General features: G+C 40.7%; 3 protein-coding genes across 4 annotated transcripts; 2 read left to right on the plus strand and 1 right to left on the minus strand.

The window, feature by feature from the left end:
* Positions 1 to 43: 43 nt before the first annotated feature.
* On the minus strand, positions 44 to 3,410 carry apex1 (APEX nuclease (multifunctional DNA repair enzyme) 1). Its single transcript, XM_048267946.1, has 5 exons — positions 3,292 to 3,410; positions 2,541 to 2,663; positions 2,205 to 2,374; positions 1,446 to 1,638; positions 44 to 1,066 (listed from the first exon to the last, which is right to left on the minus strand). The coding sequence occupies exons 2-5, from the start codon at positions 2,593 to 2,595 to the stop codon at positions 552 to 554; spliced, it is 933 nt and encodes a 310-aa protein (XP_048123903.1). The 5' UTR covers positions 2,596 to 2,663; positions 3,292 to 3,410; the 3' UTR covers positions 44 to 551.
* Positions 3,411 to 3,520: 110 nt separating this feature from the next.
* On the plus strand, positions 3,521 to 7,825 carry LOC125310476 (O-sialoglycoprotein endopeptidase). Of its 2 annotated transcripts, none has more exons than XM_048267940.1 (12): positions 3,521 to 3,683; positions 3,848 to 3,969; positions 4,051 to 4,170; positions 4,291 to 4,466; positions 4,646 to 4,741; positions 4,920 to 4,969; positions 5,349 to 5,427; positions 5,586 to 5,651; positions 6,050 to 6,140; positions 6,354 to 6,429; positions 7,196 to 7,294; positions 7,587 to 7,825. In XM_048267940.1, exons 2-12 carry the CDS (start codon positions 3,855 to 3,857, stop codon positions 7,624 to 7,626), a joined length of 1,008 nt encoding a protein of 335 aa, XP_048123897.1. In that variant the 5' UTR covers positions 3,521 to 3,683; positions 3,848 to 3,854; the 3' UTR covers positions 7,627 to 7,825. The 2 variants fall into 2 exon arrangements, with proteins under 2 accessions (XP_048123897.1, XP_048123899.1); XM_048267942.1 differs by having other exon boundaries at positions 3,568 to 3,683; positions 3,774 to 3,969.
* Positions 7,826 to 13,182: 5,357 nt separating this feature from the next.
* Positions 13,183 to 23,378, plus strand: LOC125310481 (C-type lectin domain family 4 member E-like). Its single transcript, XM_048267952.1, has 9 exons — positions 13,183 to 13,274; positions 13,502 to 13,603; positions 14,220 to 14,708; positions 15,682 to 15,838; positions 16,038 to 16,139; positions 16,544 to 16,585; positions 19,010 to 19,161; positions 19,901 to 20,010; positions 22,298 to 23,378. The coding sequence occupies exons 4-9, from the start codon at positions 15,715 to 15,717 to the stop codon at positions 22,458 to 22,460; spliced, it is 693 nt and encodes a 230-aa protein (XP_048123909.1). The 5' UTR covers positions 13,183 to 13,274; positions 13,502 to 13,603; positions 14,220 to 14,708; positions 15,682 to 15,714; the 3' UTR covers positions 22,461 to 23,378.
* Positions 23,379 to 25,912: the final 2,534 nt, after the last annotated feature.

The following is a 25,912-nucleotide window of genomic DNA, read 5'->3' on the forward strand; positions in this document are numbered from 1 at the left end:
GATTTTCTTCTTCTGACACCATAGCAAATAAAAACAACTCAAATTTTAAAAATTAACATTTATTAGGGAGCATGGTTACAAGATAGCTCTTTGGAAAAAAATAAAAAGAGAGACTTGTCTTAGACTTAGTACATTGAAGTCATGAATAACAGTTTTAGTCTAAACCATGACAATTTGGTTTATGAAACAGGGTACATATTAGTATGTGTTTTTACAGTTTTAAACATCCGACAAAGTATAGACAGCAGTTTTATCAAATCATAACTCTCGGGGGGGAAAAAAATCATAGCACCAAGAATACAGCACAGGGTTTGACTGCCAAGCTAAAATGCCATTATCAAATTGTGTGGTTACAGTACATTTAAACTTAAAACGTACAAACCATGTGCAATTCTGAACGTATGTCACTCATCAGAATCACCAGAATTAGAAGCCTTTTGGATGAAGTGGCTATAGGAAACTGTGGAAACATTACTTTTCTGACAACTCACCTGACACTTTCTAATCTACTGACCAACTTTTCTACCACTGAGTTTAGTTACCACATGGCTTTACAAAGCCAAGTGCAGGGTTATGGGGCAGTGGTCACTGCCCATGGCAGTGTTGCGGATCTTGCTGTCGCACAGCTTAGGCAGTAAGGCCTTGGACAGAACAAAGTAGTCCAGTCGCCAGCCGACGTTTTTGGATCGTGAATTCATCATGTAGGTCCAGAAGGTGTAAGCGTAGCCTTGGTCGGGGTACAGCTCGCGGAAGCTGTCCACAAAGCCGGCCTCCAGGAGCTGGGTGAAGCCGTCACGCTCCTCTTGGGTGAAGCCGGCGTTTTTGCGGTTACCCTTGGGGTTCTTCAAGTCGATCTCCTGGTGGGCCACGTTCAGGTCGCCGCACAGGACCAGAGGCTTGCGCTTGTCCAGGTCGCTGAGGTAGGCTCTGAAGTCCACGTCCCAGGTCTTGCGGTAGTCGAGCCTCACCAGTCCGCGGCTGGCATTGGGCACGTAGGCCGTTACCAAGAAGAAGTCGGGGAACTCGGCAGTGATGACACGGCCCTCCTTATCATGTTCCTCCTTTCCTGAAAACGGAAAAAAGAACAGAGGTTCAAGAGGATGTGAATCAAGTCAACTGATGACCATCTTCCCAAATTATGCACCAAAAGTCACGTTACTAAAAAGTTTACAACTTTCAATAATTCTATTTACATAACTGAAAACACAAACACCCTTTAAAAACCTCTAATATATTGCCTTATTTGGATATCAAATTACTGGTTATCTAAATCTGATCTGACAAACTCTTCTGTGTAATCCTGATGAAAAAAGACCTTACACCATGCTAGACATCCCAAACCAATGTATTATCTTGTTACTGATACCTTATACAGTAAACAAATTGAAATACAATAGAAAAGATTGCTTTTCCTCCACACTTAAGCAGGAATGATGAGTACGTACCAATGCCGTAAGTAACATCGAGGGGCTCTGTTTTGCAAAGCATGGCCACTCCACTGTAGCCCTCCTTCTCCTCTGAGCCCGCCCAGTACTTGTGGGGAAACTCAGGCATGGAGGTAATCTCTGCAGGCAAGGCCTTCTCAGCACATTTGGTCTCCTGCAGGCAAATCACATCTGGGGACTCCTCACGTACCCACTGGTCCAAAAGGAAAATAAGAGATGTGAGGACAATTCTTTTTTTTTAAAGATTTAATCGTAATTCATGTGCAACCAGTTTAATGATCAATGCATTACATTTGTCTGCTGTACTTAAATAACAATTACTGAATGGCATAATTTTCTGTTTGAACACACACCCACTAAGAAATGCAGAAAGCTAAACAGTAGAAAAAAGTAATGCCGGTAAAATAATCTGCTGCATGTAGGTACAGGCAGGGGTGTAGTGGTAAAATAAGAGGAGGGTAAACTATGAATTCTGTGATCACGGTAAGGTGTACTGCGCATTTTATCCTAGAGCGTTGAAGAGTATACATATTGTGAATGTGAATAATACAGTGTGATTTTTCAATGTTAAAAGTTGCAGTTGGCAAATAAATTCTTTTAAGAGGTGGATAAACTATTTCTGACATTTCAGAGATGGATAAACTGTGTTTACTTGTGTTTAGCCTCCACTACAGCCCTGCTTACCAGTACAAAAAGTAATGCCAGTAAAAGAATCTGCTGCATTTAGATACATGTAAATCTATCAAACAACCTACTCACATCCAGACCCTTTTTCTTAACCCATGCTCGAAGGCCATCCACATTCCAGGATGTGATCTTCATGTTGGCAGCAGTGCCATCCTTACTGGTCAGTTTGTCTGGGGGGTCTTCATACAGAATTGGGGCTTCAGGCTCCTTCCCTTTCTTTCCCTTCTTGGCCTCAGGGGGTGCTAAAAAAGAGATTAAGTGATTGATAAAGAAGTCACACACAAAATCCACCGTGCCACGGAAGCAGTTTTAATCTCACCTAACCAAAACAGTGCAAGTTACAACGATCTTGGCATAACTCTTAGGATAAACTTTAACTTTAATTTAATGTGAAACAGCCTACTATACCTGCTTCGTTCTCTCCATCGACGGCAACTTCGGTTTTCTTTCCTCGCTTGGACATATTTTCACAACGAAGACCACACACGCCCCTCAAGCACACAACACGCACACACAATAACACACGAGAGACTGCACAAACAAAATAGTGTTAACTCCATGTGTATGAAAACCCTATCATTTCAATAGAACCATTCGCACAGGTAGTATTGCATTATGTTCCCTTCTTTTGTTTTCAAAGATTTCTGGAGGGATAATCACCTCCTACTGCGACCTAAGTACCTTACTAACGAAAGTTAAACTTCCTAACTTGATCGTGAATGTCTGAATCCGAGGATTAAATAATGCTAAACTGTCTGGCAGGGCCGAAGTTAGCAGGTGGTAACGTTACCTAAGAGAACAATTAGCCTGCTAACTGTTAAACCTAGCTACAATTAGCCTGCTGCAAGACAAGGACACAAACGCAATCAAGTGTGCATCTATTGTATTATATATCAATTCTCCATCAGTGTGGCAAACAGCGTAATTTCAGACTTCAGGCAAAATTTACAATGAAATAAAGTCAGTCCTAAAAACGATTAAAAGACAGTGTTAACGTTGAGTTTCCGATTGAATGACTGCCATCCTAACTTAACGTTAGTGTTACTTATGGCTCGCAACTCATGGTCATATTGCTCTATAAGCATTGACATGGTTGCATGCGCAGATAAACCCACTGCAAGATTAAAATGGTGCAAAGACCAATATGCCATAAACTCACCTTGCACGTTCAGAACTATCGTGCTAATCGCACCAGAACAAAACCTCCGCGTTCACTTTGTTGCAGGCAACAAAGCAGATATCACAAGCACGCGTGGTTATACGTATAGGTGTCCCACTGTTGCCTGATAGTATTTCTCGTGTGTACACGTTACTGAGAGCTGGTGCAGCTCTTAGGAATATAATTGGTGCATTCTTGTTAATTAGTGATATCTGCTAAGGGGGTTGTTAAAGTGAAGTTAAAAGTATTGACACTTTATATTTCAATTTTGTTCAGGAAACACGAATGCGGTATTTGTTATGGTCCTGTTAAAGTGAACATGGCGCACAGTGTGTGAGTGATCTACATCGTGTCCAGTGTTTTTGAAGTCATTGATGAAAGTAAATTGAATGGTAAGTATGAATGTGCTGTTCAGTTAATCTATTTAATGTTTAAACCTGGTTGCACCTGCCAAAACGCAGTCAAGACCCTGCATGTTGCAGGACTGATGGACTTGAAAAGTTCATTGGCATCTCAGTATCCGCACGGAAAACTCCACTTGCGCTTCCTCTTGTAGTGTTGCCATGACTGTGGTCATTGGGTTTGAGGGAAGTGCCAACAAGATTGGCGTTGGCATCATTAGGGATGGCGAAGTCCTTTCTAACCCAAGACGCACTTACATCACTCCACCTGGCCAAGGTACGACGCAGTAACAGGAAATACATTGAATTAAACTTACACTACTGTGACAAACGATACCCTAACATTTGATCTTTGTAGGGTTTATGCCCAGTGATACTGCCAAACATCACCGCTCGGTAATTCTCACAGTTCTTCGAGAGGCATTGGATGAGGCTGCGCTGACTCCTGCCGATATTGATTGTGTAGCCTACACCAAAGGCAAGTATTTTTTCTTGGTGTTGCTGCCATTACTTGTCACTATATAGCTTGTCACTTAAAACCCAAAATGCCCATCTAGTTCCCCTGTACATCAGTTGTTGTCATGCTCCGAACCTGCAGGCCCAGGCATGGGTGCCCCTCTCGTGACAGTGGCACTGGTCGCCCGGACGGTGGCACAGCTGTGGGGGAAACCACTGTTAGGCGTCAATCACTGCATTGGGCACATAGAGATGGGTCGGCTCATCACTCAAGCCAACAACCCTACAGTACTTTATGTCAGTGGGGGTAACACACAGGTCAGCAGCACTGGGCAGATGGATGGCGAATCTGGAAAGATTTTACAACAGAAATTCCTTTTCACTGACCCATTGGGTTTTCCTGTATTTTAATTAATTCAATAGAGGTGAATGGGTATTAAATGTCTTAACAATTACATAATGGAGTTTTTTTATTGACCTGCTGTCACTGCCAACAGGTGATTGCTTACTCTGAACGGCGTTATAGGATATTTGGTGAGACTATCGATATTGCAGTTGGAAATTGCCTTGATCGATTTGCTAGAGTCATCAAAGTAAGTGTATGCTGGTTTTATGTCAGTGTCATCATTTTAGGGCTGCAACTATTAATAAATTCATTATGGTGGGCCAGAAGGGTCATACTAATTTACATTTTAAAAAACAAAATTACATTCCATTAACTCCATCAGCGAATCCTGAACTGCATTGTTTGTTTCTTTCCTTTGATGGCAGATATCAAATGATCCTAGTCCAGGATATAATATTGAACAAATGGCTAAGAAGTAAGTCATTTAGTCAATATAAAGCATTTAGAAACTTTTCTGGGGCTTGCTGTATTATTTTTGCTTGGCATAAGGACATCTACTGTCCTTACTGTACTTGCTGTTGCAGGTGGATGCATGTTTAATGTATGTTTGTGTGTAATGTATGTATGCATGTTTTGCTTTAATTCCAAATGATTTTCTGTTAGTCAAAAGTTAAAATTGTTAAAGTTAGCAGAGGGGGCGTTTATTTCTCGCAATGGTGGATTCGGGAATTAAACCTGTCTGATTGTCAGATGGACGGTAACGTCCATGAACTATATCTGTGGAGTCCTTAGGGCAGTCATTGGAGCAGAGGCATGATGTATGTATAATTTCTTTCTGTTTGTGTGCATTTTAGGGGCTCTCAGTTCGTAGAGCTTCCATACACTGTAAAGGGAATGGACGTGTCTTTTTCTGGAATATTGTCTTACATTGAGGTCAGCAGAAATAGTCCTCCTCACTATGTCTTTCATGCATGTACAATATATCTAACCTTGTTTTCACAAGGATGTGTCGTGTGTGTTTGTACATGTGTGTGTGTGTGTGTTTGTACATGTGTTGCGTGTGTGTGCATGTGTGTGTGTACTTTCCATAGGAAGCAGCTCATAAGATGTTGAGTTCAGGACAGAGCACAGCTGAGGACTTGTGTTTCTCTCTTCAGGTAACAACCTCAAGCCCCACTCATAACAGCACTCAAGGGAATGAAACCACAAGCCTAATCAATTGGCTAAACATCTAGTGGAGAGTATACATTGTTTATCATGATGATGATACAGTGTAAGACTTTAAGAGCGGCTTTTTCTTGGTTTTTGTTTTTTAAGATGGGCACACTAGTGGAAACTAGCCATTTTAGAATAAGATTCTAAAGATAAGATTTCCTTAGCCACTATACTACCGTACCATCAATATTTGATATTTCTGCTATCCTAAAAAAAGAAAGTCATGGATTCTTCACTTAATTATTTCTTTTAAATAATTTCATGAGACTTCAGGAACTTCATGGCATGACTGAAGTAGATCTATCTCAGACTATTCTCTGGTGTCTCTCTGTCCTCCCAGGAGACGCTGTTCTCCATGCTGGTGGAGATCACAGAGAGGGCCATGGCTCACTGTGGGTCACAGGAAGTGCTCATCGTCGGGGGTGTAGGCTGTAAGTGCCACTTTAAAAATAGCCAGTAACCTTTCCAAGGCAGACTTAAAGATTAAAGAATCATATGCTAATCAAAGTGTGTGCTGTTTTTCATTCATAAATCCAATTATATAATGAGGATTCATTGTTTTAATGTTATGTGTTTATTGTCGTCTCTGCCCTAGAATGCAATGAGACAAAAAAGCTAAAAATGCCCCTTTTCTTATTCCAAAGGTAATCTGCGTCTACAAGAGATGATGGGTGTCATGTGTAAAGAAAGAGGAGCCAAGCTCTTTGCCACAGATGAGCGGTGAGATTTGGCTTAGTTACAGACCAACCATGTAAATGGTATTTAAAGACATTGTAACCACTGCTTTAAAGGCACCTTTAAAGGAAAACGCTGACTTTTTGGGTCCTCAGCTTATTCACCGTATTCCCCAGAGTTAGATAAGTCGATACACCCTTCTCATCTCCGTGCGTGTAGTTACTCGGTCTGACGCACGCATCCACCGTTAGCCTAGCACAGGTGCCTCGAACTGGCCGGCTCCAATACCCTATACCTCCCAATAGTGATGAAAAAACTTTTCCTATTTACATGCTGTGTTTGTATTGTTACATGTGTACAATTAACAGTGTCTAATGAGACACAGCCATTTTGTAAGCATACATATTTGGAACTATGTTTTAATTCAGGCAAATCACTGCTCCTTGGGGTTCGAAGAAGTACTACCGAGTTCTTTTGTCACTAAGCTAGGTTAGCGGTGGGTGCGTCACATCGAGTAACTATGTGCACGAGATGAGAATGGTATACTTATCTAACTCTGGGGAATATGGTGAATAAGTCCCAAAATGTTAGCGCGTTCCTTTAAGTTTTTTTTTACTTTAACATAACGATGGCACATAACCATTACATAATGACCGGCACTTCTGCCATTATCTAAATAGATGTTTAGATACAAGATTTAGTACACAAGCAGGTTTGATATTCAAAACATGCATTAGTAGCAGTGGTAGAGGAAAGTGGTAGTGATGTGTTTTGTGCATTTAAGACTTATTGAGATTTATTGTGTTGACAGATTTTGTATCGATAACGGGGCCATGATCGCACAGGCTGGCTGGGAGATGTTTCGCTCCGGTTACGTCACTGAGTTGCCTGACTCCTGGATCACTCAGAGGTAATCATATTGCCATTAAGACTTGTTCCACGTTAGAGTATGTATGGATGTCAGACAGATGGACACACACACACACACAAACACTCCCAGTCAGACACACACACACACACACACACACACACACACACACACACACACACACACACACAGTATATTTATGATTCAATTTAAACATTGCATTTATTGCCCAAATAGCATAGATTAAAAAAAAAACATCTTACTCTCAGTCCTTCCTCATGCTGTCTCATCACTACTACAGCCTACAGTAACCCGAGAGCTTCATGTGTTGCAGATACAGAACAGATGAGGTGGAGGTCACCTGGAGAGACTGACATTGGCGTTCCAGCTGTGGATGATAAAGAAATTGTATATAGGGGATGTTTGTGACTGGATCTGTGACTGGATCTAGATCTAGATTTGCTAGGCTAGGTTAAGACTGAGCAATGAAATATTGTCTTTCAGTATCAAGCTCTGCAATTTGTTTTCACCACTCTGATGTTATTCTGGAATAAATGACTTATTTTGAAAAAATACACCTTCATGTGTCTTTCTGTTAAATCAAGTAAAATTGATTGGTTTGAAGTAAGAATGGATACAGCGCTCAGTTTCATTGTCATGTTATAATAAGAGGAACACACACACACACACACACACACACACACCAACTCCAATGCAAGGCATTACATCAAATGACATTGACATAAGACTTGCCATACAGTATTCTATTTGATCTGTTAGATAGATAGCAAGCTTCACCACTGAGGGTCAAACCTTGAAGTAAAAGATATTATAGACACAGGAAGTTGCCATTCTTTTTTCCACACTAGCCAATGCCTTTAAATTCACAACCACAAAATGATCAGCTTTCACTTCATCAGAAACAGCATTACTGCTCAGCTGATAAAAATGTCTGAAGAGATTTTCTACTCTGCCGTAAAGTTAAAGGACAGAGAGCCAGAGAACACAAGAATTGAAGAGCACGGAAGGGGTAAGGAAGTCATGTTTTATGTGTAAAATGTCAGGATGTTTGTTACTTGTTTCTATGTATGTTTTTTTTGTTTACCAAATGTCTGACGTTCCTTTAAGTAGTTAGTAGTTTTGACGGAGATGGCATTTAGAGACTTTTACATTGAACTCTTAATTTGTAAAATTATCTTTGGAGTTATGCTCCATCTTTCTTATGCACTGTCAAAGGGCATAAATGGATGCGGTACTGTACTGACAACCCTTAAAACATTAAAAACATATAGCAGTACTGTATGTAATAGTGTATAATTAACCCTAAACTGGAAAACCTTTCAGTATCACACACAGAAGAGGAACATATTGGTGATGTTATACTTTCAGAAGTGACCCAGAAGTGTACAGTCTACGTGTATTGTCCCTTTATGTTGCTTTTATGTCTACTCTTGTTTTATTGTACAGTGTCCATGGGTGACATGAAAGGCGCTTTAAATAAAATGTATTATTATTATTATTGTTATTATTATTATTATTATTATTATTATTAATAATAATAATAATAATAATAATAAACAACTAGATGTACCGCAGAGCAGTACAAAATATGACCGCCACCCAGTCCAGCACATTTTTTCCACAAAAATAAGTCACCTTTGTCAAATTTTGTTCATTTCCTACTTTGTTCCTTTTTTTTTGTTTGTAATTGAGTGTGTGCAGAGTGTGCACAGTTATAGCACTTTTCTTGACACTCAAAGTGCTTCACAGGAGAAGCGGAATCACCAATGCGTAGCACCCATCTGAGTGATGCACAACAGCCATTATGTGCCAGAATGTTCACCACACACTAGTTTCAGGTGGAGAACCAATTACACACTGGGAGGATGATTACAAGGCCAAATTGAATGAACCAGGTTGGGAATTTAGCCAGCAAATCAGGGAACCATCTACTCTTTGCAATAAGTGCCATAGGATCTTTAACACCATGGTGAGTCAGTTTAACATTCATGCAAAGGAAAACATCTCCTGCAGTACAGTGTCCCTGGCACTTCAATAGGGCATTTGTTTGGTGGCTTTTGGCCACAGGGAGGAGTGCCACCTACTGGCCAGCCACCAACACCACTTCCAGCAGGAACCTACTCTTCCAAGGAGGTTTCTTATCCAAATACTACAGTAACTAAGCCTGCTTAGCTTCAGTAATTCAAGTCAGGGAATCTGCTGGTCTGGCTGCTGGCTAAAAACAAAAGGTGAAAGGGATATATGATTCTAACTGTCTCACTGAATTGCATTATGCACAATCAATTCTCACTGGTATCTGCTAGACAACAAGTACCAAAACATGATTAGTTCATAGATTTCACATGTAAAATACATTTTATACAACCCCACCCCCTTCTTGCCTGTTCATAATTCTGATAAATTCTTGAATTGTGTGCATGTGTGCATGTACATGATGATGTTTATGTGTGTGTGTGTGTGTGTGTGTGTGTGTGTGTGTGCGTGCGCGCTGTAGGAACAGAAATTTGTCTAGAGATTGTTTGAGAAATGAAGTCTCAGTCAGCTTTATTCTCAGCTTTATTCTCTTTAATCTCAGAGAGCTTTATTCACGAATATCCGGAAACCTACATCGTGTTGCTAACAGACGCAGTCTGATGTTACAAACAAGGAAAACACAATTTATACCCCCCTGACAAGTCAGACAAGACATGACATCTCCATTAATGGTACGCAAACCTGTTTACGACTTAGTTACCCAGGGGTTAACCATATCTATAAGGTTGTATCCCATAGCGTCTATGGAATCCAGTCAAGATTGACCCCAAGACAGTAAATAAGATCTTGGGCGCCAACCCGTCCGGAGCAGGGCCTACACAGACTCCTTCGAAGACACACACACACACACACACACAGCATGTCGCACCCACAAACACAGCATGGCTGCGCAAACACCTTGAACATGGCATTCCACAGATGTTACCTAATAAATCTCTCCTTCACTTTCTGCTTACAGCAGCGTCTCTTTCTTCAACATGTGCACAGACCATACCAAAAGAGAAAATGGTTGAATATAGCACACACATATATGGTGAACACCTTTAAGGCCAAAATTTCTTATTACAGCGCGTGCATGTTCTTGTGCTTGTGTGTGTGCCTGTGTGTGTGTGCATATGCATGCATGCGTACATATAGTGTGTGTGTATGTGTCATACGTATGATTACTATGAATGTATGTGTGTGCGTGTGTATCTGTTTATGCACATGTGTGCATATGGAATGGGTTAACATGACTCCTGGAGGCAAACATATGCAAAAAAATGGGTCATCCTGGGCCCTACAGTTCTCAAGATATTCACAGAAAACTGTTGGTGTACAGTCACTAAATGTACAGATAAATTAATTTACAAATGGTTCCATGGTATCCATGTGGGGCTATATGCCCACCAAGTTTCGTGCACCCCGGTCTTTTCAGTGCCCCGAAAAATCTTTGACGGAAAATTGCTCATGCGGAAAAAAAAAAAAAATCGCTTCACTGCATGGCGGTCATCGGTCATAATAATAACAACTCCTGTGAACCGGTGAGTAGGGTCTTATGCTGCTTTAGCTCTGGACATTTAACTGAAAGGATATGCATCCAGACCAAAGACTTACCAGATATTAGTAGCCAGGGTCAATGGCCAGTCCCTCCCGCTGGTACGTCAGCCATAGTGAGATATTAGACTAGGTTGGGTTGTGTGGGTAATGGGGTGGTTTGTATGTGGGTTGGCTGGGTTGTACTGTATGTACTTTTTAAGATAATGTGAATAAACAAAAAAAACGTCCCCGGCATTTTTGTCAAAATTTAGTTATTTATATATTAATTTTCTGTGACACATTAAAAAGATGAGGTGAGGTGTTTCTGGTAGTTGTATGCATTTTTGGACATTATCTAAAGAGGTTTGTTCCGCTTATCAGTAACTCTATGGAATTCTAAGACTTTGAAACTCTCAGAACTCAGAACGTAGATAGAACCTTATGATTGTAAGGGGGCGAAATGTGAATTCTGTGTGCATGGTACAGTGGTGGATGATGGTAGGCTACAATCAGTTAGTAATCAAGGATCTTTGATACCACTTATAGGCATGGTTGTGTATTAGGAAATAAACCATTACAGATGGTCTGGTCAGCCTTTTTGTTTCCTTCTTTGTGGAGGATAATTCCGGTATTTAGAACTTTGAGTCCCTTTTCAGGTTTGTTATGGATGAACTAGAGTGGTGAAATTTTAACGTTTGGTCCTCTCTCGACTTTTCTGACTCGTTTGGAATCGCCTTTACTGCTTCAGAGTGGTTGCCTATGGGCATTCACAAACATGTCCTTAAAACAACCCTTCATTTTCAAAACTGTGCAACTCACCGAGTGATTAGTGGTGTTTGTTGATTATTAGATAACAAATATATCAGCGTAATGTATTTTTCGTATTATTTGCTATTGTGGAACTATTTTTTCAGATACCTCACAATCGCGTATAAACTTCCGCTCAATATTTGAGCCTGAAGTAGACAGTAAAAGAAGGTCTCGCGGAAAGACTACCAAATGTATACAGCACCCCTTTCCGTTTCTGGTGGCGCGGTAATATCAACGTGAAATGTCTTCCATCAGAAATCAATGGGATTTTACAAAACGGCAAATAAAACACAACAGAAACTGTATTTCGCTACGCTACTTGTTTTGGAACATCAATGAACATCACTAAACACACGGTGAGTTGCTCAGTTTTGAAAACGAATGTTAAGGGTTGTTTTGGACATGTTTGTGCATGTCCATAGGCAGCCACTCTGAAGTAGTCAAAGGCGATTCAAAACGAGTCAGAAAAGCCGAGACAGGACCCATCGTCAACATTTCGGTATCCACCACTCTAGTTCATCTAAAACAAATCAGAAAAGGGACTCAAAGTGCTAAATACCGGATATATCCTTTAACTGTCCTTTCATCCTTTAACAGTCTTCTCTTAAGCGTGATTGTGCTTGTATGTCTGACATCTCTTTTCAGGCCTCTGTTATATCTCCTGACTTCAAAAGGATGTGAGATCTTTATCACAGTGGCGTGGGTTTCAGCAGAGCCCGTCTACGGAGAGCCTTGCCACTCCGTATTAAGTCCCATTGTACCGAATTTTGGATGCCGTTCCACCAGAGTTCCACTGGGGGCGATCGCCATGAGTGCAGAATGAATGGGAGTCAATGGAGCTAGACGGCTAAAATGGTCTCTTTCACCTGATTGTCGTTGACAAATCTCAGATTTGATTGTAGTTTGTATAACTTCAACATGGGTTATAGGTCAAAAGTTGAATGAACGAGTACTTATGCCCTTTTGATTTCTTACAGGTTGGGTCGTTGTTGCACATAACACGCTAGCATTGCGCTAATGAACGACGTCATTGACACATTTGAAAGGCTTTTAAGAACAATTAAGTGACTTTAAAAAATATAATACTCAACCAAGTGTATTTTCTTTGCCTCCCCTTTCGAGTACAATACTCAAATTACTTGAAAAAAAATTATATCCCGAGAAAAGTGGATTTTGAGGGGTACAGCTCCATAGACCTCCATGCATTCTGCACTCGTGGACGAGCGCCCTCATGTGGAACCACAGAAGGAACTGCAACCAGTTCAGAAACCGGAAGTTTTCCGAGAGTGGCAGTTCTCCCCTTATTAGACATTCTCTGGTTTCAGTGACATTTCTTTCCAGCATCTCCTGTACACTCAGGGGTAGGCAGTCAGTTACTCTCACTTCCTTTGTCAACGTCGGTGGCCAATAATGCCATATGGTTAACTATCTGTATCTGTGGGCAACACAATATGTTGATTTCTCAGCCTTACTCATTAATGTGAACCACTTATTAAGTATAAGCAAGAGCTGGATAGGAATTAGTTGCCTTAGCAAAATGCATAGCAAAATGCTCCAATCAAATCTTCAAAGGTTAAAATGCCTCAAGAAGGCTGGCAACATGACGTACGCTAAAGATATGACAAACAACATTCAACAAGTAAGAATGTGTTTTCTCTATTTCTAAATGAAGGGTCTGATTGTCCTGTTTGTGCTGAAAATTGCCACAAAAGAATCTGGTGTCTATTGTTTAATGTCTCTTTTAATGGTGTTTTATTATGAGGTCAATATAATAGGCATATAAATGAGGCTATTGATATGGAACCAGTAAAATAGTAAAAAACAACATCTAACGACCATTTAAAACAGACTCATCTGTTTACACAGATCATTATTCGGAGTCACAAGGCATGAACCACAGGTGTACCTGTACTAATATTCTGCTGATCTCACGGTGTGTGTCTGGATTCATCGTTCTGAGTGTGCTCTGTGAGTATTAACAAGCCATTTTGGGTGCTCTTGTGATGGAAGGATGGAGATCACAAATTATAGTTTTTTGTCTTTGATTACTCAGGAGTAAAACTGACTAAATCCATTATTAATTTTGAAGATTTACATCATGCAGAAAATAATGAATTCAAGGGATGGCTTCTGGATTGGTTTGACAGATTCTGAGAGGGAGGGATATTGAACATGGGTGAACAACACTGATCTCAAACTAAGTAAGATATACAGTTAATTACTTAAAGGTACTCTAAGCTATGTTGGGTAACGTCACTTCCGTTGACATTCAAACAAAACAGGGAGTTAGCTCGCCCCTCCCTCCCCCTCTCTTGCAACTGAAACTCTCCGGAACACGCATCTCGTCGGTGAATGGCTGGAAAAGTTTGTTATGTTTCATGGTCCAGACTGCACCAGGCTGTTTTTGTTGCCGTTTTTGGAGCCTGGGCTGTCTACAGAGACCATGCTTTTTTTTTACAGTATATTCAGGGTACAAGTAGCTAGCGGATTGTGAGGAGATGTTTGCTATATGTGACAAAAAATGTTTTTGCTTAGAAAGCAACCTTTAACAAGTCTGAAATAAATTAAAACATTAATCCTTCAGGACACACCAACAACTTTTAAAGACGCCGACGGCTCCTCCGACTGATGATGGCACAGGACACACCAAACAGACTCGAGTCCCTGACCTTGCCCGAATGTCCGACAACGTCGGACGGCCGATAATCGGCTTGATGGCCTCATAACTCAGCCACTATGCCTTGGCCAAAGAGGTCCCCAGGGACACCGGACCATCCAGGAGAGGGAGCTTCTCTTTGTCCAAAATGTCAGACAGGGCAAGCCCTGGGATAGGGCGGAGCACTTCATCACAAGTGAAATCCAGGGCCATCCTCAACTCGGTGAACTGGACACGCGTCACCGATGGGTCATCTGAGAAGCTCCCTGCAGCACACCTGGAGAAGCGCTGCTGTGTTCATGGCCTGGCATGACTGTCCCCCGCAGGCGTACGCCTTCTCGGAGAGGGAAGCCGTGACACAGCAGGTCTTGGTGGGCGGAGCAGGCCGGCCACCACTCGAGGGGCACGTGGGGAGAGGTAAGTGGCTACCGCATCTTCCACATGGGACAGGAGGGAAATAGCCCAGTTGGTCCGCATTGCACAGCGCCCTTGGACCAGGGATGTAGTGGAGGCTAAACGCAAGTAAACGCAGTTTATCCACCTCTGAAATGTCAGAAATAGAGTTTATCCACCTCTTATTAGAGTTTATCCACTTCTCAAAAGAGTTTATTCACCAATTGCAACTTTTAACATTCAAAAATCACACTGTATTATCCACATTCACAATATGTACACTCATCAACACTCTAGGAACTGTTTAATACCACTGGTATTGCTATAAAAACATAGGACAATAAACTCCACAATCCCCAAACATGTTCTGAATGCCTTTTTTAAAAATCGATACCGCTTCACAGAATTCACCGTGATCACAGAATTCATAGTTTATCCACCTCTTATTTTACCACTACATCCCTGCCTTGGAGCCTTGTGCTGAGGCGGGGTGGTCAAGCATTGAATTTCATTTCATGGTATCGGAAGTCCTACTTTCTCGGTTCCTGAAGGTGACGTTGTAACATCAAATGTTCACATGATGCAGATGGCATTAAGGTGGCTACGTGCCATGTGTCATTTCGTCTTTGTCTCGTCAGGCGAAATTAACAGCAGTTAATTGTACATGAAAACAGCACTAAGTATTTTTGATCCAAAATGAACAAAAGCACTAGATTGGTTTCACCAAACCCATTCACTTTGTGAAGCCTGACTTACAAACAGGCAGGCAGAGCCAGGCTATAACAATGAATAAAGGTATTTGGAAAAACCTTACAGAAAGCTTTTTTTCTCTTTTTGTCTTATTTTCACAGGGTGGTCTGGATCACTGATCTGCATTGTGCTGTAGTGTAGTGACATATTTGTATTGCCTCTAAAAAGGTTTGCTCAGACTCCTCCCCTTATAGGAAAGGAAATGAACTCAGATTGTGCCTCAAACAAGTTTCTATTCCATTGTTAGGTTTTTCACCTAAGTGACTTGTTCACCTCAACAATGCCTGTCCTCGAGGAAATATATCAAAATGCTGCAATCAAATCTTCAAAGGTTAAAATCCCTCAAGAACGGTGGCAGTCAGGTCAATGGGTACCCCAAAGATACAACAACCAACGTCCAACAAGTAAGCCTCTTTGTTCAGTGTCTAGATGAGGGTTCTTATCCTGTATAGGCGTTCAGCTTCTTACTGTCGCTAAAGCTTAACTTCATCATGATCTTGGATAAAATAGCCATAGAAATTAAGCTATTGAGGTAGAAGCAGTAAATTGTTACTTTGAAGATAACATCTACTGATCATTTAAAAGATCCATTTGTTTACGCAGGTCATTTGGAGCCGCAAGACCACAGGTGTACTCGTACTAACATGCTGCTGATGTCATTGTGTGTCTTGCTGCTGTGTGGGATCATAGTCCTGGGTGTTCTCTGTGAGTATTCTTTTGGGCGCGGTAAAATAGTCACATTAATGTCCCTATGTAGAAATAAACCAGTAGATTGTAGTGGGGTGGGGTGGGGGTGGGGGTTAAAATGATGTGTTGATGTTGTCTGAGACCATCAAGGGCTTGCGATTTAAGTTATTGTAGCCTACACATCACACAACTATTTCGAACAAAAAGAAAGAAAAAGTGAAAGAGCCTTGCATCTTTCACAGAGTGCACAAGCATACTTTAATGGGGTTAAATGAAGCTATTGCTATTGTCTAATAGCTATTGTCTGTAGCAATCAAGGGGTTGTGGTTTTAGTTGCTCTTGGGCACATCTGCAACAGGAAGTTAGATGTGGTTTGTGTGGGCCTGGTGACAGTTATTGTCATTATCACTATATTCTTACAGATGCCATCAAGGAGAGGACCCTTCAACAACCAAACAATACAGGTGTGTTGTGGTGTCAAATTTTAATTAAATAATACAAACTCAAAAGAATTTCAAGCAACGTAGATGAATACTGCAGATGATGGCTTTAATGCATTCCAGAGCATGGGTTCACGAAGCAAGCTGCTTCTGACTTTCTGTACATAGTTCTTATACCCTTCCTTCTCATATCGTCACTTGTTTGTGTGAAGACAGAATAGGAAACATCTCCCATGTCTTCTTTGCACATGCAATACATTTGTACCTCAGTATTCAGTCTATTTCCCTTCTAATGACCTCTGACCTTGCTGAACAGCCGCTTAGTCTGCCCAGTCTTACCAGGCATACTGTACATGTCCTTATAAGTAAGCTCCTGGCCCCAAGCATGTGTACGCCTTAGCTATAATTAGAGGGGATGCATCCTCTCTATTGAAATCCGAAAACTTCTTATTACAGTGCATGAAAATGCACTGTACTGTTCTTCCTAGGCTTCTTATTACAGTGCATGAAAATGCACTGTACTGTTCTTCCTAGGCAACTTCTTATTATTATTATTATTCCGCTTACCACTTTTTCCGTACGCAATTTCTCTTGAACAGTTTAACTTAGAAACTTCATTCAAACTTTGTAACGTAGGTCTTCAAACAGATCGGGTTGGTATGACTTTTCAACTTTGAAACTTTTATACTTTTTAAACTATTAAAGAAAAACTTTTTAAAAATCCCCATAGACTTAACATTGCCGATTGTGACATCATAATACGGCCGTTAAAGGAGAATTCCGGTGTGATATTGACCTAAAGTGTATTGAAACATGATACCGAGTGTGAACGTATGTCTCATAGCCCATCTCGGCTTGTCCCCTGCACTCCAAAATCTGGCTCTAGTTAGCCGATGCTACCAACAGCTTTTTCAATAGTGGTGCTTCGGCATCGGGCTAGCCATGCAAATAAATCACTGTTTTACACCCATTTACGAGACTCAATGTATCTCCACACTTCATTGGTAGACTTGGTAGAGGGCCCTGACATTTAAAACGAGACATTGAGAACTTTGAAAAAGCACTGGTAGTTTACTTACAAGACGATTTATACAGACAGTATCTTCACGAAGTTTAAGCGTTTGCAGCCATCTTGAATTTAGTCCGCGATAAGTCGAAAGCAACGAGTAAGAATGAACAGGTATGATAAGGGATCAGATTCCAAAAATAATTCAGTGGAAATACATGGATTCCAGTTGCTGCTACTGGAAGCTTTTATTAAGCTATGCAACCACCATGTCTATCCTAGCATCACCGTAGTAACCATCTCTGTATTATCTGTTTTAACTATACATGATATTTTACATCACAACTTTAGCATTTTCATGCACTGGTAATTCCTTGGAATTGCATTTCTAGTTATTATTATTCTTATTATTTTTCTTTTTACCTTTTTGTGCGCGCTATTCAGCCCAAACCGCTTAACGTACAAATTTGGTTCAAACACTGTTCCGTAGATCTTCCAAGGCTTTACCGTCCTATCCGTTTTTCATTTTTGAGAAGTTTATACTTTTTGAGATATTTGTAATTAAAAGTGTATTTTTCCCCCATAGACTTGAATGTGATGTCATAATAGAGCCAGCTGCGCTCGTTAAGTAGTTCTCAGAGCAGTTCCCAGGCTAATCAGAACACTGGCACAGGTGTCACCTGTGAGGAATTCAACTGTCTCAGCATACAATCTAGCTCTACCTGAACTACACATCCTGTTAAAGTGTTTCCTGTGTGTCAAAATTAAAGTCCCAGCCATATCTCATGCATTCAGCATTATATCTCCAGAACGGCTTGACGTACATGCTTCAAATTTGGTACGAGTGTTTTTATGGACTCAAAGATGAAGTGAGTTGAAGTTGGAGGTTGAAGGTCAAATATCAAGGTCAAAAACACCTTGAGTATGATATCTCAAGAATGCCATGTCACACAAGATTCAAATTTGGTTACTCCAAAAGCACCTTTGCAGGTATCACAATTACCCTACCAACCAGCTAGCAGCAAGCTCAACAGCCCCACCAACACCCTAACCAGCAGACTGCATCCCCTCGTGTAATTCCTCGGAATTGCATTTCTAGTTACCTCCTGCTGTTTCACCACATGGACCTCAGACAGTTTTGACAGAATGTTTTCATAAAACTACTACATAATAATAAGAATATCTTTTTATAAAGCTACATAACTACATAAAACTACCACAGTGTCTAGTGACACTAACACATAAGGCTTCATCTTTGTTACAAGTTTGACAGTTTGTAAAGAAAATGAATTAGTTTGTACCAAAGGTAAAACATGGAAGCCATGTAGTGTGGTTTCTTTGCTTTATTCAAAAGAGCATGGGATGTTTATTTGCTTTATTCAAAAAATTATGGGATGGGGATCCTGTAAAGCAGTTTTTTGGTATTGATGTTTCACTGACAGGGTCAACATCAGGCCAGTGCTCTGATGGCTGGGAGCTCTTTAATGGCACATGCTATTACTTCTCTCATGATGCGCTGAACTGGACTGCAAGTAGAGATGAGTGTGTCACAGCTGGTGGCCATCTTGTGATAATAAACAGCAAAGAAGAACAGGTATGGACATAAAAGTACACTAGGTCTAATTCAAGACTCTTTTCTTCAGTGGTTCCATGTTGGTGGAAGGAGTTGCCCAGTGCTTTCCGTTCCTGTGGTTGTTTTGGGTTGTTTAAGAGGGGTCTAAAGACATTCCTGTTCAACATGCACTTAGTTCTTTAAGCGCTTCTTATGCGTTATGGTTTGTATAATATTGTTTTATTTCCATTAGACTGTTGATTAATTTGACATTATTGTTTATTATTGATATTGTCCATAATGTAGTCTTACCATGTCATCGTTTTTATATTATTGATTGAATGGACATATATTGTTTATTATTGCTTTTTCCCTCATTTTCATTGCTTGTTTTATTAGGCTATTGATTCAATTGACATTGTTGTTTATTATGGCTATTCTCCTTATAGTTTGACCAACATTCTAATCAGTTCCCTGTTAAATTTTAAATATTATGTTATTTTTGTGTGTCGCTTTGGACAAAGGCATCTGCCAAATCCCATAATCATAACCAAATGAGTGTTAAAATAAAATAAATAAAAGTTGTGGGTTCAATTCCCACCTACTACCATTGTGCCCTTGAGCAAGGCACTTAACCCCGAGTTGCTCCAGGGATATTGGCCCTTGTAATATGTTAACTGAAAATTATATAAGCCATCCTCACACCAGAAGAAATGTATGTAGAATATGTAAATGCAATAATTTGTGACTTTGACTTTGCATACATACATTTGTTTTGTAGATCTACATTGCTCAAAAAATAATCGATACAGATGGCTTCTGGATCGGTTTGACAGATTCTGAGAGGGAGGGACATTGGAAGTGGGTGGACAACAAAAATGTCAAACTCAAGTAAGACACACAGTTACCTTTTAGTTGCTTTTCAAGAGAAATGAGGTGTGTGTGTGTGTGTGGGTGTTCACACTGATAGACACACTGATTTGGAAGCGAGACTTCCAAAAACACAAGATGCAGAAAGTTAAAAAATAGTTCAACTATTAGGTTGCGTTTTTTCCAACAATCGGTTATTGCTGAGCTGCCTGCCTGCAGTGATTTCATAGACAACATGCAGGCTAGACAATCAATTTCTACCTCGCATGTTTTAACACTCAATACTTTGGAATACTCACGTTCTGGAGGTGAAAAAAGCATTAGTGTGAACACCCCCTAACTCAGCCAGCAGCCAGACCAAAGTATAACGTGTCTTTGTTGAGGCTAAGCAGGAGAGGGCTTGGTTAGTACTTGGATGGGAGACCTCCTTAGGTTGCTTCTGGAAGTGGTGTTGCTGGATGGCCAGTAGGTGGCACTCTTCCCTCTGGCCAAAAATGTCGATCCTAATGCAGTGATGGGAAAACTGTACTGCAGGAGATGCTGTCCTTTGGATGAGGCATCAAACCGAGGTCCTGACTCACTGTGGTCATTAGATCCCATGCACTTATCGATAAGGGGGTTCCCTGGTGTCCTCGATCATTCAATTTGGTCCCCTAATCATTAGTGATGGCAGTCTGACACTGAAGCTTCGATAAGTGCTTCAAACCATTAACTACAATTCCATTTGAACCACTGCTCCGAAGGTTGCTTTGGTACTGAAAAATCATGTGACGTATGACGTTCAAAGCAACAATTGCTTCATTCTCTGAATGAATCACCTGAGTGGTTTCGCAGCGCCACTAGTCAGGTGCTGCCACTGCAACTGGCACTGGCTCGTTTTGAGTCTGACTTGTAGTGTGCTCAAAGTAAAAACTTTAATGCACAACATTGCGTTTTGATTCGTAGTAGCCTCTACAGTGACACGCATTCATTTGTTCTTATCAATTTATTTTCATTACTATGGAAGCATCTTGGAAGAGAGACATGTGGGAAAACTTTATTCTGATCACTCCTGATCAATCTTTCCTGTCCACTTTCTAGTCGGGATAATTTAGATGCAGCCTTAGCACTTTACCAGGGGAGGTCGCTGTTACTGAAGCTTCGAGCAATGAACCCATTTTCAAAACAATTGTTCTAAGTGGTTCAGTGCTTCACCAAAGCTTAAGGGAAAATGTATTTAGCACTTTGAGTCCCTTTGGACAGGGTTGTTTTAGGACATGTACAGTATGCCTGCTGGCAGCCACTCTGACTAGTCAAAGGCGATTCAAAACGAGTCAGAAAGGTCGAGACAGGACCAATCGTCAAAATTTCGGTGTCCACCACTCTAGTTCATCCAAAACAAACCAGAAAAGGGACTCGAAGTGCTAAATACCGGAATTTTCCTTTAATTTACCCATCACTACTAATCATCCCCCCAGTGTAATCTGCCCATCACCCAGGTGGGTGCTACACATTGGTGGTGGTTAGTGAGGTTCTCCCTTCCCTGAGGTTCCCTCTTCCCTATGAACCATTACCAGTCATCAGCCATCCTTGTGTTTGGCCCTCATCCTTATTTGAACTCATTGGCAAAGTGAAACCAACTTCACCAACAACAAGGCAGTTATACGCAGTAAGTTACTTTCACTATTGACTGATGGGTTACCATCGAAAGCATAGGCTGGAAAAAGCAACACTTGCCCAAATATTTTTCGAATGACTAAATAAAATGTTTATTTATGTTTGTAAATGTTTAAAAGGTTTCTCTTGGTCAGTGGCGTAATGCGTTTTAGGTGGTGTACAATAGCGATCTCCTGGGCGCATTGTTTAAAGAATAGACGTGCAAAATAAGAAAATAAACTTTGTGCCGGGTGGAAAACGAGTTTTACGCCATGCGCCAGGGTGCAAAATAGGGGCCCTAATCCCTATTTTAACCATCCTACCTCTTTGTAACATATATCTCAGGTGGCTTTAAACACCATGTTCTATTCTCTAAACCTAACTAACCTTTCATTTATCATGTATACAGACCTTACTGCCCTGTAACTGACCCTAGGCAGACAGGTCAGGCCCTTGAGTTGTGGATCTGCTCGAGGTTTCTTCCTATATGTATCTCCAATTCTAGGGAGTTTTTCCTCGCCCCTGTTACTCATGGGTTCTCTTTGGATGTTTTAACACTCTGTAAAGCGCCATGATACATGTGTAATGTTTTGGCGCTCTATAAGTTAAATTAAATTGAAATTGAAGTGCTTTGTGTGTTGTTGTTGCTAACTCTTGTTCTGGTCTTCCTCAGGTTCTGGTACCAAGGCCAACCAAACAACTCTGGTGGAGCTGGCAACAAGCATAGCACTGGAGAGGACTGCGGCTTAGTGAGAGACGTGTCACAGGAACACAACTGGTATGATGAGTATTGTGGTGCATCTAACAACAGAATATGTGAAGCCCAGTCCAAGTGAAATGCTACACGGTAGTAAGCAGTGTTGGGTCAGATTACTTTGAAATGTAATCCATTACTGAGTACAGACTACACACCAATTTTTGTAATCAGTAACATAATCCAATGGATTACAAAAATAATTTAACACGGTCTGAATACTTTTGGATTACTTTTTAATTTCTTAAAAATTAAATACATTAGATAAAAAAAGACACCCATGACGCAATCATGTCATGATGTCATTTTTTTAACCTTAAAAAAATCAAACAATCAAACTCATTTTGATGCTATACTGATATAAAATACGGAGAATAGCATGTCTGACATTGGCAGTGCACGCCCCAAAATACCTTCTATTGCATTATGAAACGTTATTCTCACGGGTAGGAACATTTTGTCTGTTTCAGAACAGAAAAGTGTATAGAAAAGGCCCTTGACTCTGTGTATGTTTGCGAGTGTGTGTTGAGGGTGCAAGATGGCCTACTTGACAGGTAAAATACTGGCATTGTGTCCTACAGCATTCCGTGTTCATTCACTCCAAATTGGGTCTATGTTAATTCTCTGACTATTAACAACGCTGTATATTGATTGAATGATCATGTAAAACTATGTTATGTATTGAAAGACATAATCAAAATGTAATGTAATTTTTGACAATGTAACTATAATCTAATCACACACTTGTTAAATGTAATCTGGTCTGATTATAGTTACTTGGTTTTTGTAATCTGATTACGTAATCCAGATTACTTGTCATCAGTCACTACCCAACCTGGTAGTAAGGTAGTAAGTAAGTATGTTCTCATTCAGACTAAACCTCTGATTTGCCTATAATGCATAAGCTACAAAGCAGTATTTAAAATGACAAGGGACTAAAACATACTTCAATTAATTTTGCATGTTGATTTATTTTAGAGAATAAATAAAGATTGCTCAATGTTTTGGTCAGGCTCTGTTGCTGCTCTGTGTGTATTTCTTTTCTTAGGTTACAGTATGTGATAGTTTCTTAGGTAATATAATGTATTAAGGTGGTATCATGCCAAATGAGATTCAAAGCTTTTTCAGAATTCAGATCTTTTTTCTGTTCATGTCTATTTGGTACGCTACTGTCTTAAGGTAAATAAGTCACATGTCATTACCTTGACTTGTCATTTTGTCATGTGGCCTAGGCCTATCTCTAGTGTTTTGCATATCTAATCTTTGCCTTAACCTTAGAAGACTCAAGTCACAACTCTCAGTCTCTTTTAAATCGAATAATTCTAAGTTTACACCCCAAAGCTCTAGAACAGTTGCCAGTCCTTGTTAAAGGCACAGCCCGCAATTCTAAGACAAGGCCATCCTGTGGAACAAGGTGGCGGCAACATTGTCTCCTGTTGCATTCTCAGTGGAGGTAGCGTCCAGTAAGACTGAACTCACTGGTCTTGATGTTAGTAGAGGCTGTGAGGATGAGTCCAGAGGGTCAGCTGCCCTCTGAGCCCCATGGGAAACAACAGGAAACAGCATCTGAAATTAGGCAGATTATGCAAATTTATCTAAAAAGGTATTGTACTCAAAACCAAATTGATTTACTCCGCAACAGTTCATTATTTTAAATACACAAATGCATTTAATAAACACAATACAGATGTTTTCATCCCATGTAGGCTATAGCTCATAGGGATGATTGACAGCATCTGTCAGGACACACTGACTCAGACAGAGAATACAGTTCAAGGTTTTCCGATTTTAATGATCCAAAGTAAAACAAGGAAGTTGCAGGTCCAAGGCTTAGCAAACACACAGGAGATACAATGTTAACAGAAATCTGGCAAAAAGGTCCAAAGCACAGAAGACTCACAAAAGAGTTCAAGTCACAAGGTAAGTCCAAACAGATGAATAAACGTAACTGGAGTTTCCCGACAGTAACTGGCGTAAACGTGGGAATTCAGGAGCTCAGAGTTCTTGTGTCATACACTGATGAGACCAGACACAGAGTACTGGGGAAGTGGGGTAAAAATAGGGCTAGAATCCAGAGCAACACAGATGAAGGGAATTCAGTACTCAGGGGAAAGTGAACAGGAGACATGAGCTGTGAGGGACTGATTGATGGGCGTGGCTGAGACTGATTGATGGGCGTGGCTGAGGGATTAGTTGAGTCTTAAAGGAACCATATGTAAGATTGTGGCCAAAACTGGTACTGCAATCACTTTCAAAATACTGAAGAGCGATGTATCCCCTCCCCCTCCCCCTCCCCCCTGACTCGAGGTTGCCAACCCTGATGGCGAAACACTACTGACTTCGTGATTAGTAGATAGGTGGAGGGTGGCGCATCAGGCCAAAACACAACATGACATGACAAAACACAACATCAACATCAGTTGAGGGCTGCAACTTCACTTTTTAAATGACAATATCCTGGCCGGACTACTGTTGTCAGTGATATAAGTATTTGAAATGAACATGATTTCTTAATGTGTAGTGACATATCAGGGCCATTTTATGATTAATTGAAATATTTTTCTTACATACGGTTCCTTTAAGGTGAGTGACTGGGTGTGGCTACTGGGGAACCTGGCATGGCTGTGACAGCATCATGCATTATGGCATTGCAAAACATCCCACCTCCTCCATTGTCTCCTCCCCACTGTCCTCCGCTATAGGCATGCCAGGACCACGGCCAATTACCAGGCCGAACATGCTTTTTGTCAGCACTTCAATTCATATTCTTATAGGTCAAGTTGTGAAATTTAAATTGTTAGTAACATTTGCGGTATAACACATTGAAACATTTGTTACATTTGTTTCAACAAATGTAACCTATTTTTCACTACACTACTAGACCTCGAATGTTTCACATAAAAGCAAACTCACACATGCTTCACCCATCTCAGGGGTCCCTCACACCGGGGACAACCCATCATAGGGGTCCCTCATACAGCTCACACATTGAGCAAGCTTCTGATGACCTCACGGCAAGTCATCCCACTTCTGACACCATATGTAGTGAAGGGAGAGAGCAGTGACCCCACATAGTCTTGAATCTGGGTCTCCGGGGGACTAAACCTGCAGTTTGACCGCAACACTAAAGAGCCAGGCCCGTTGGTATGGCAGTCAGAGCGCATACTCAACTGTAGTGATGGTACTCCGTCACACTGCCACTAACATTTGCATGGATACGCTTTGGTGGTTTTCTGAAAATGGATTCCAAATGTTCAGCCACCTTCCAGAGATCATAGGACTCAACCTGAAACATAATGTGAACAATCACTTTTCAAAAATACTGACATGTATTTATTTTATTCATTATACATTTAGTCTGTCAAAAAACATGTGTCCTGATTTCTAAAAATGATTTCAGATTTTTTCAGACTTTCCCAAAATGCCTTTATTTGAATTCAGTCTCTCAGTGGTGAAAGAAGGTATGAAAATGACATTCCAAATGTCACTGGAATGTCAGAACCCTGATCAATCATCCATCTAAACCTGATTTGT

The sequence above is a fragment of the Alosa alosa genome, chromosome 17 (assembly GCF_017589495.1).
Source record: "Alosa alosa isolate M-15738 ecotype Scorff River chromosome 17, AALO_Geno_1.1, whole genome shotgun sequence".
Taxonomy (NCBI): domain Eukaryota; kingdom Metazoa; phylum Chordata; class Actinopteri; order Clupeiformes; family Clupeidae; genus Alosa; species Alosa alosa.

What these genes read in the sequence shown, in the direction of transcription:
- apex1 (XM_048267946.1), bottom strand. Translation starts at nt 2,595, where the DNA reads ATGTCCAAGCGAGGAAAGAAAACCGAAGTTGCCGTCGATGGAGAGAAC. An exon ending in CGATGGAGAGAACGAAGCAG is followed by an intron (nt 2,375 to 2,540) that starts GTATAGTAGGCT and finishes TCTCTTTTTTAG; the next exon opens with CACCCCCTGAGGCCAAGAAG. An exon ending in CGATGTTACTTACGGCATTG is followed by an intron (nt 1,067 to 1,445) that starts GTACGTACTCAT and finishes TTCCGTTTTCAG; the next exon opens with GAAAGGAGGAACATGATAAG.
- LOC125310476 (XM_048267940.1), top strand. Translation starts at nt 3,855, where the DNA reads ATGACTGTGGTCATTGGGTTTGAGGGAAGTGCCAACAAGATTGGCGTT. An exon ending in TCAGTGGGGGTAACACACAG is followed by an intron (nt 4,467 to 4,645) that starts GTCAGCAGCACT and finishes CACTGCCAACAG; the next exon opens with GTGATTGCTTACTCTGAACG. An exon ending in GAATATTGTCTTACATTGAG is followed by an intron (nt 5,428 to 5,585) that starts GTCAGCAGAAAT and finishes TACTTTCCATAG; the next exon opens with GAAGCAGCTCATAAGATGTT.
- LOC125310481 (XM_048267952.1), top strand. Translation starts at nt 15,715, where the DNA reads ATGCCTGTCCTCGAGGAAATATATCAAAATGCTGCAATCAAATCTTCA. An exon ending in CATAGTCCTGGGTGTTCTCT is followed by an intron (nt 16,140 to 16,543) that starts GTGAGTATTCTT and finishes ATATTCTTACAG; the next exon opens with ATGCCATCAAGGAGAGGACC. An exon ending in TCAACAACCAAACAATACAG is followed by an intron (nt 16,586 to 19,009) that starts GTGTGTTGTGGT and finishes TTTCACTGACAG; the next exon opens with GGTCAACATCAGGCCAGTGC.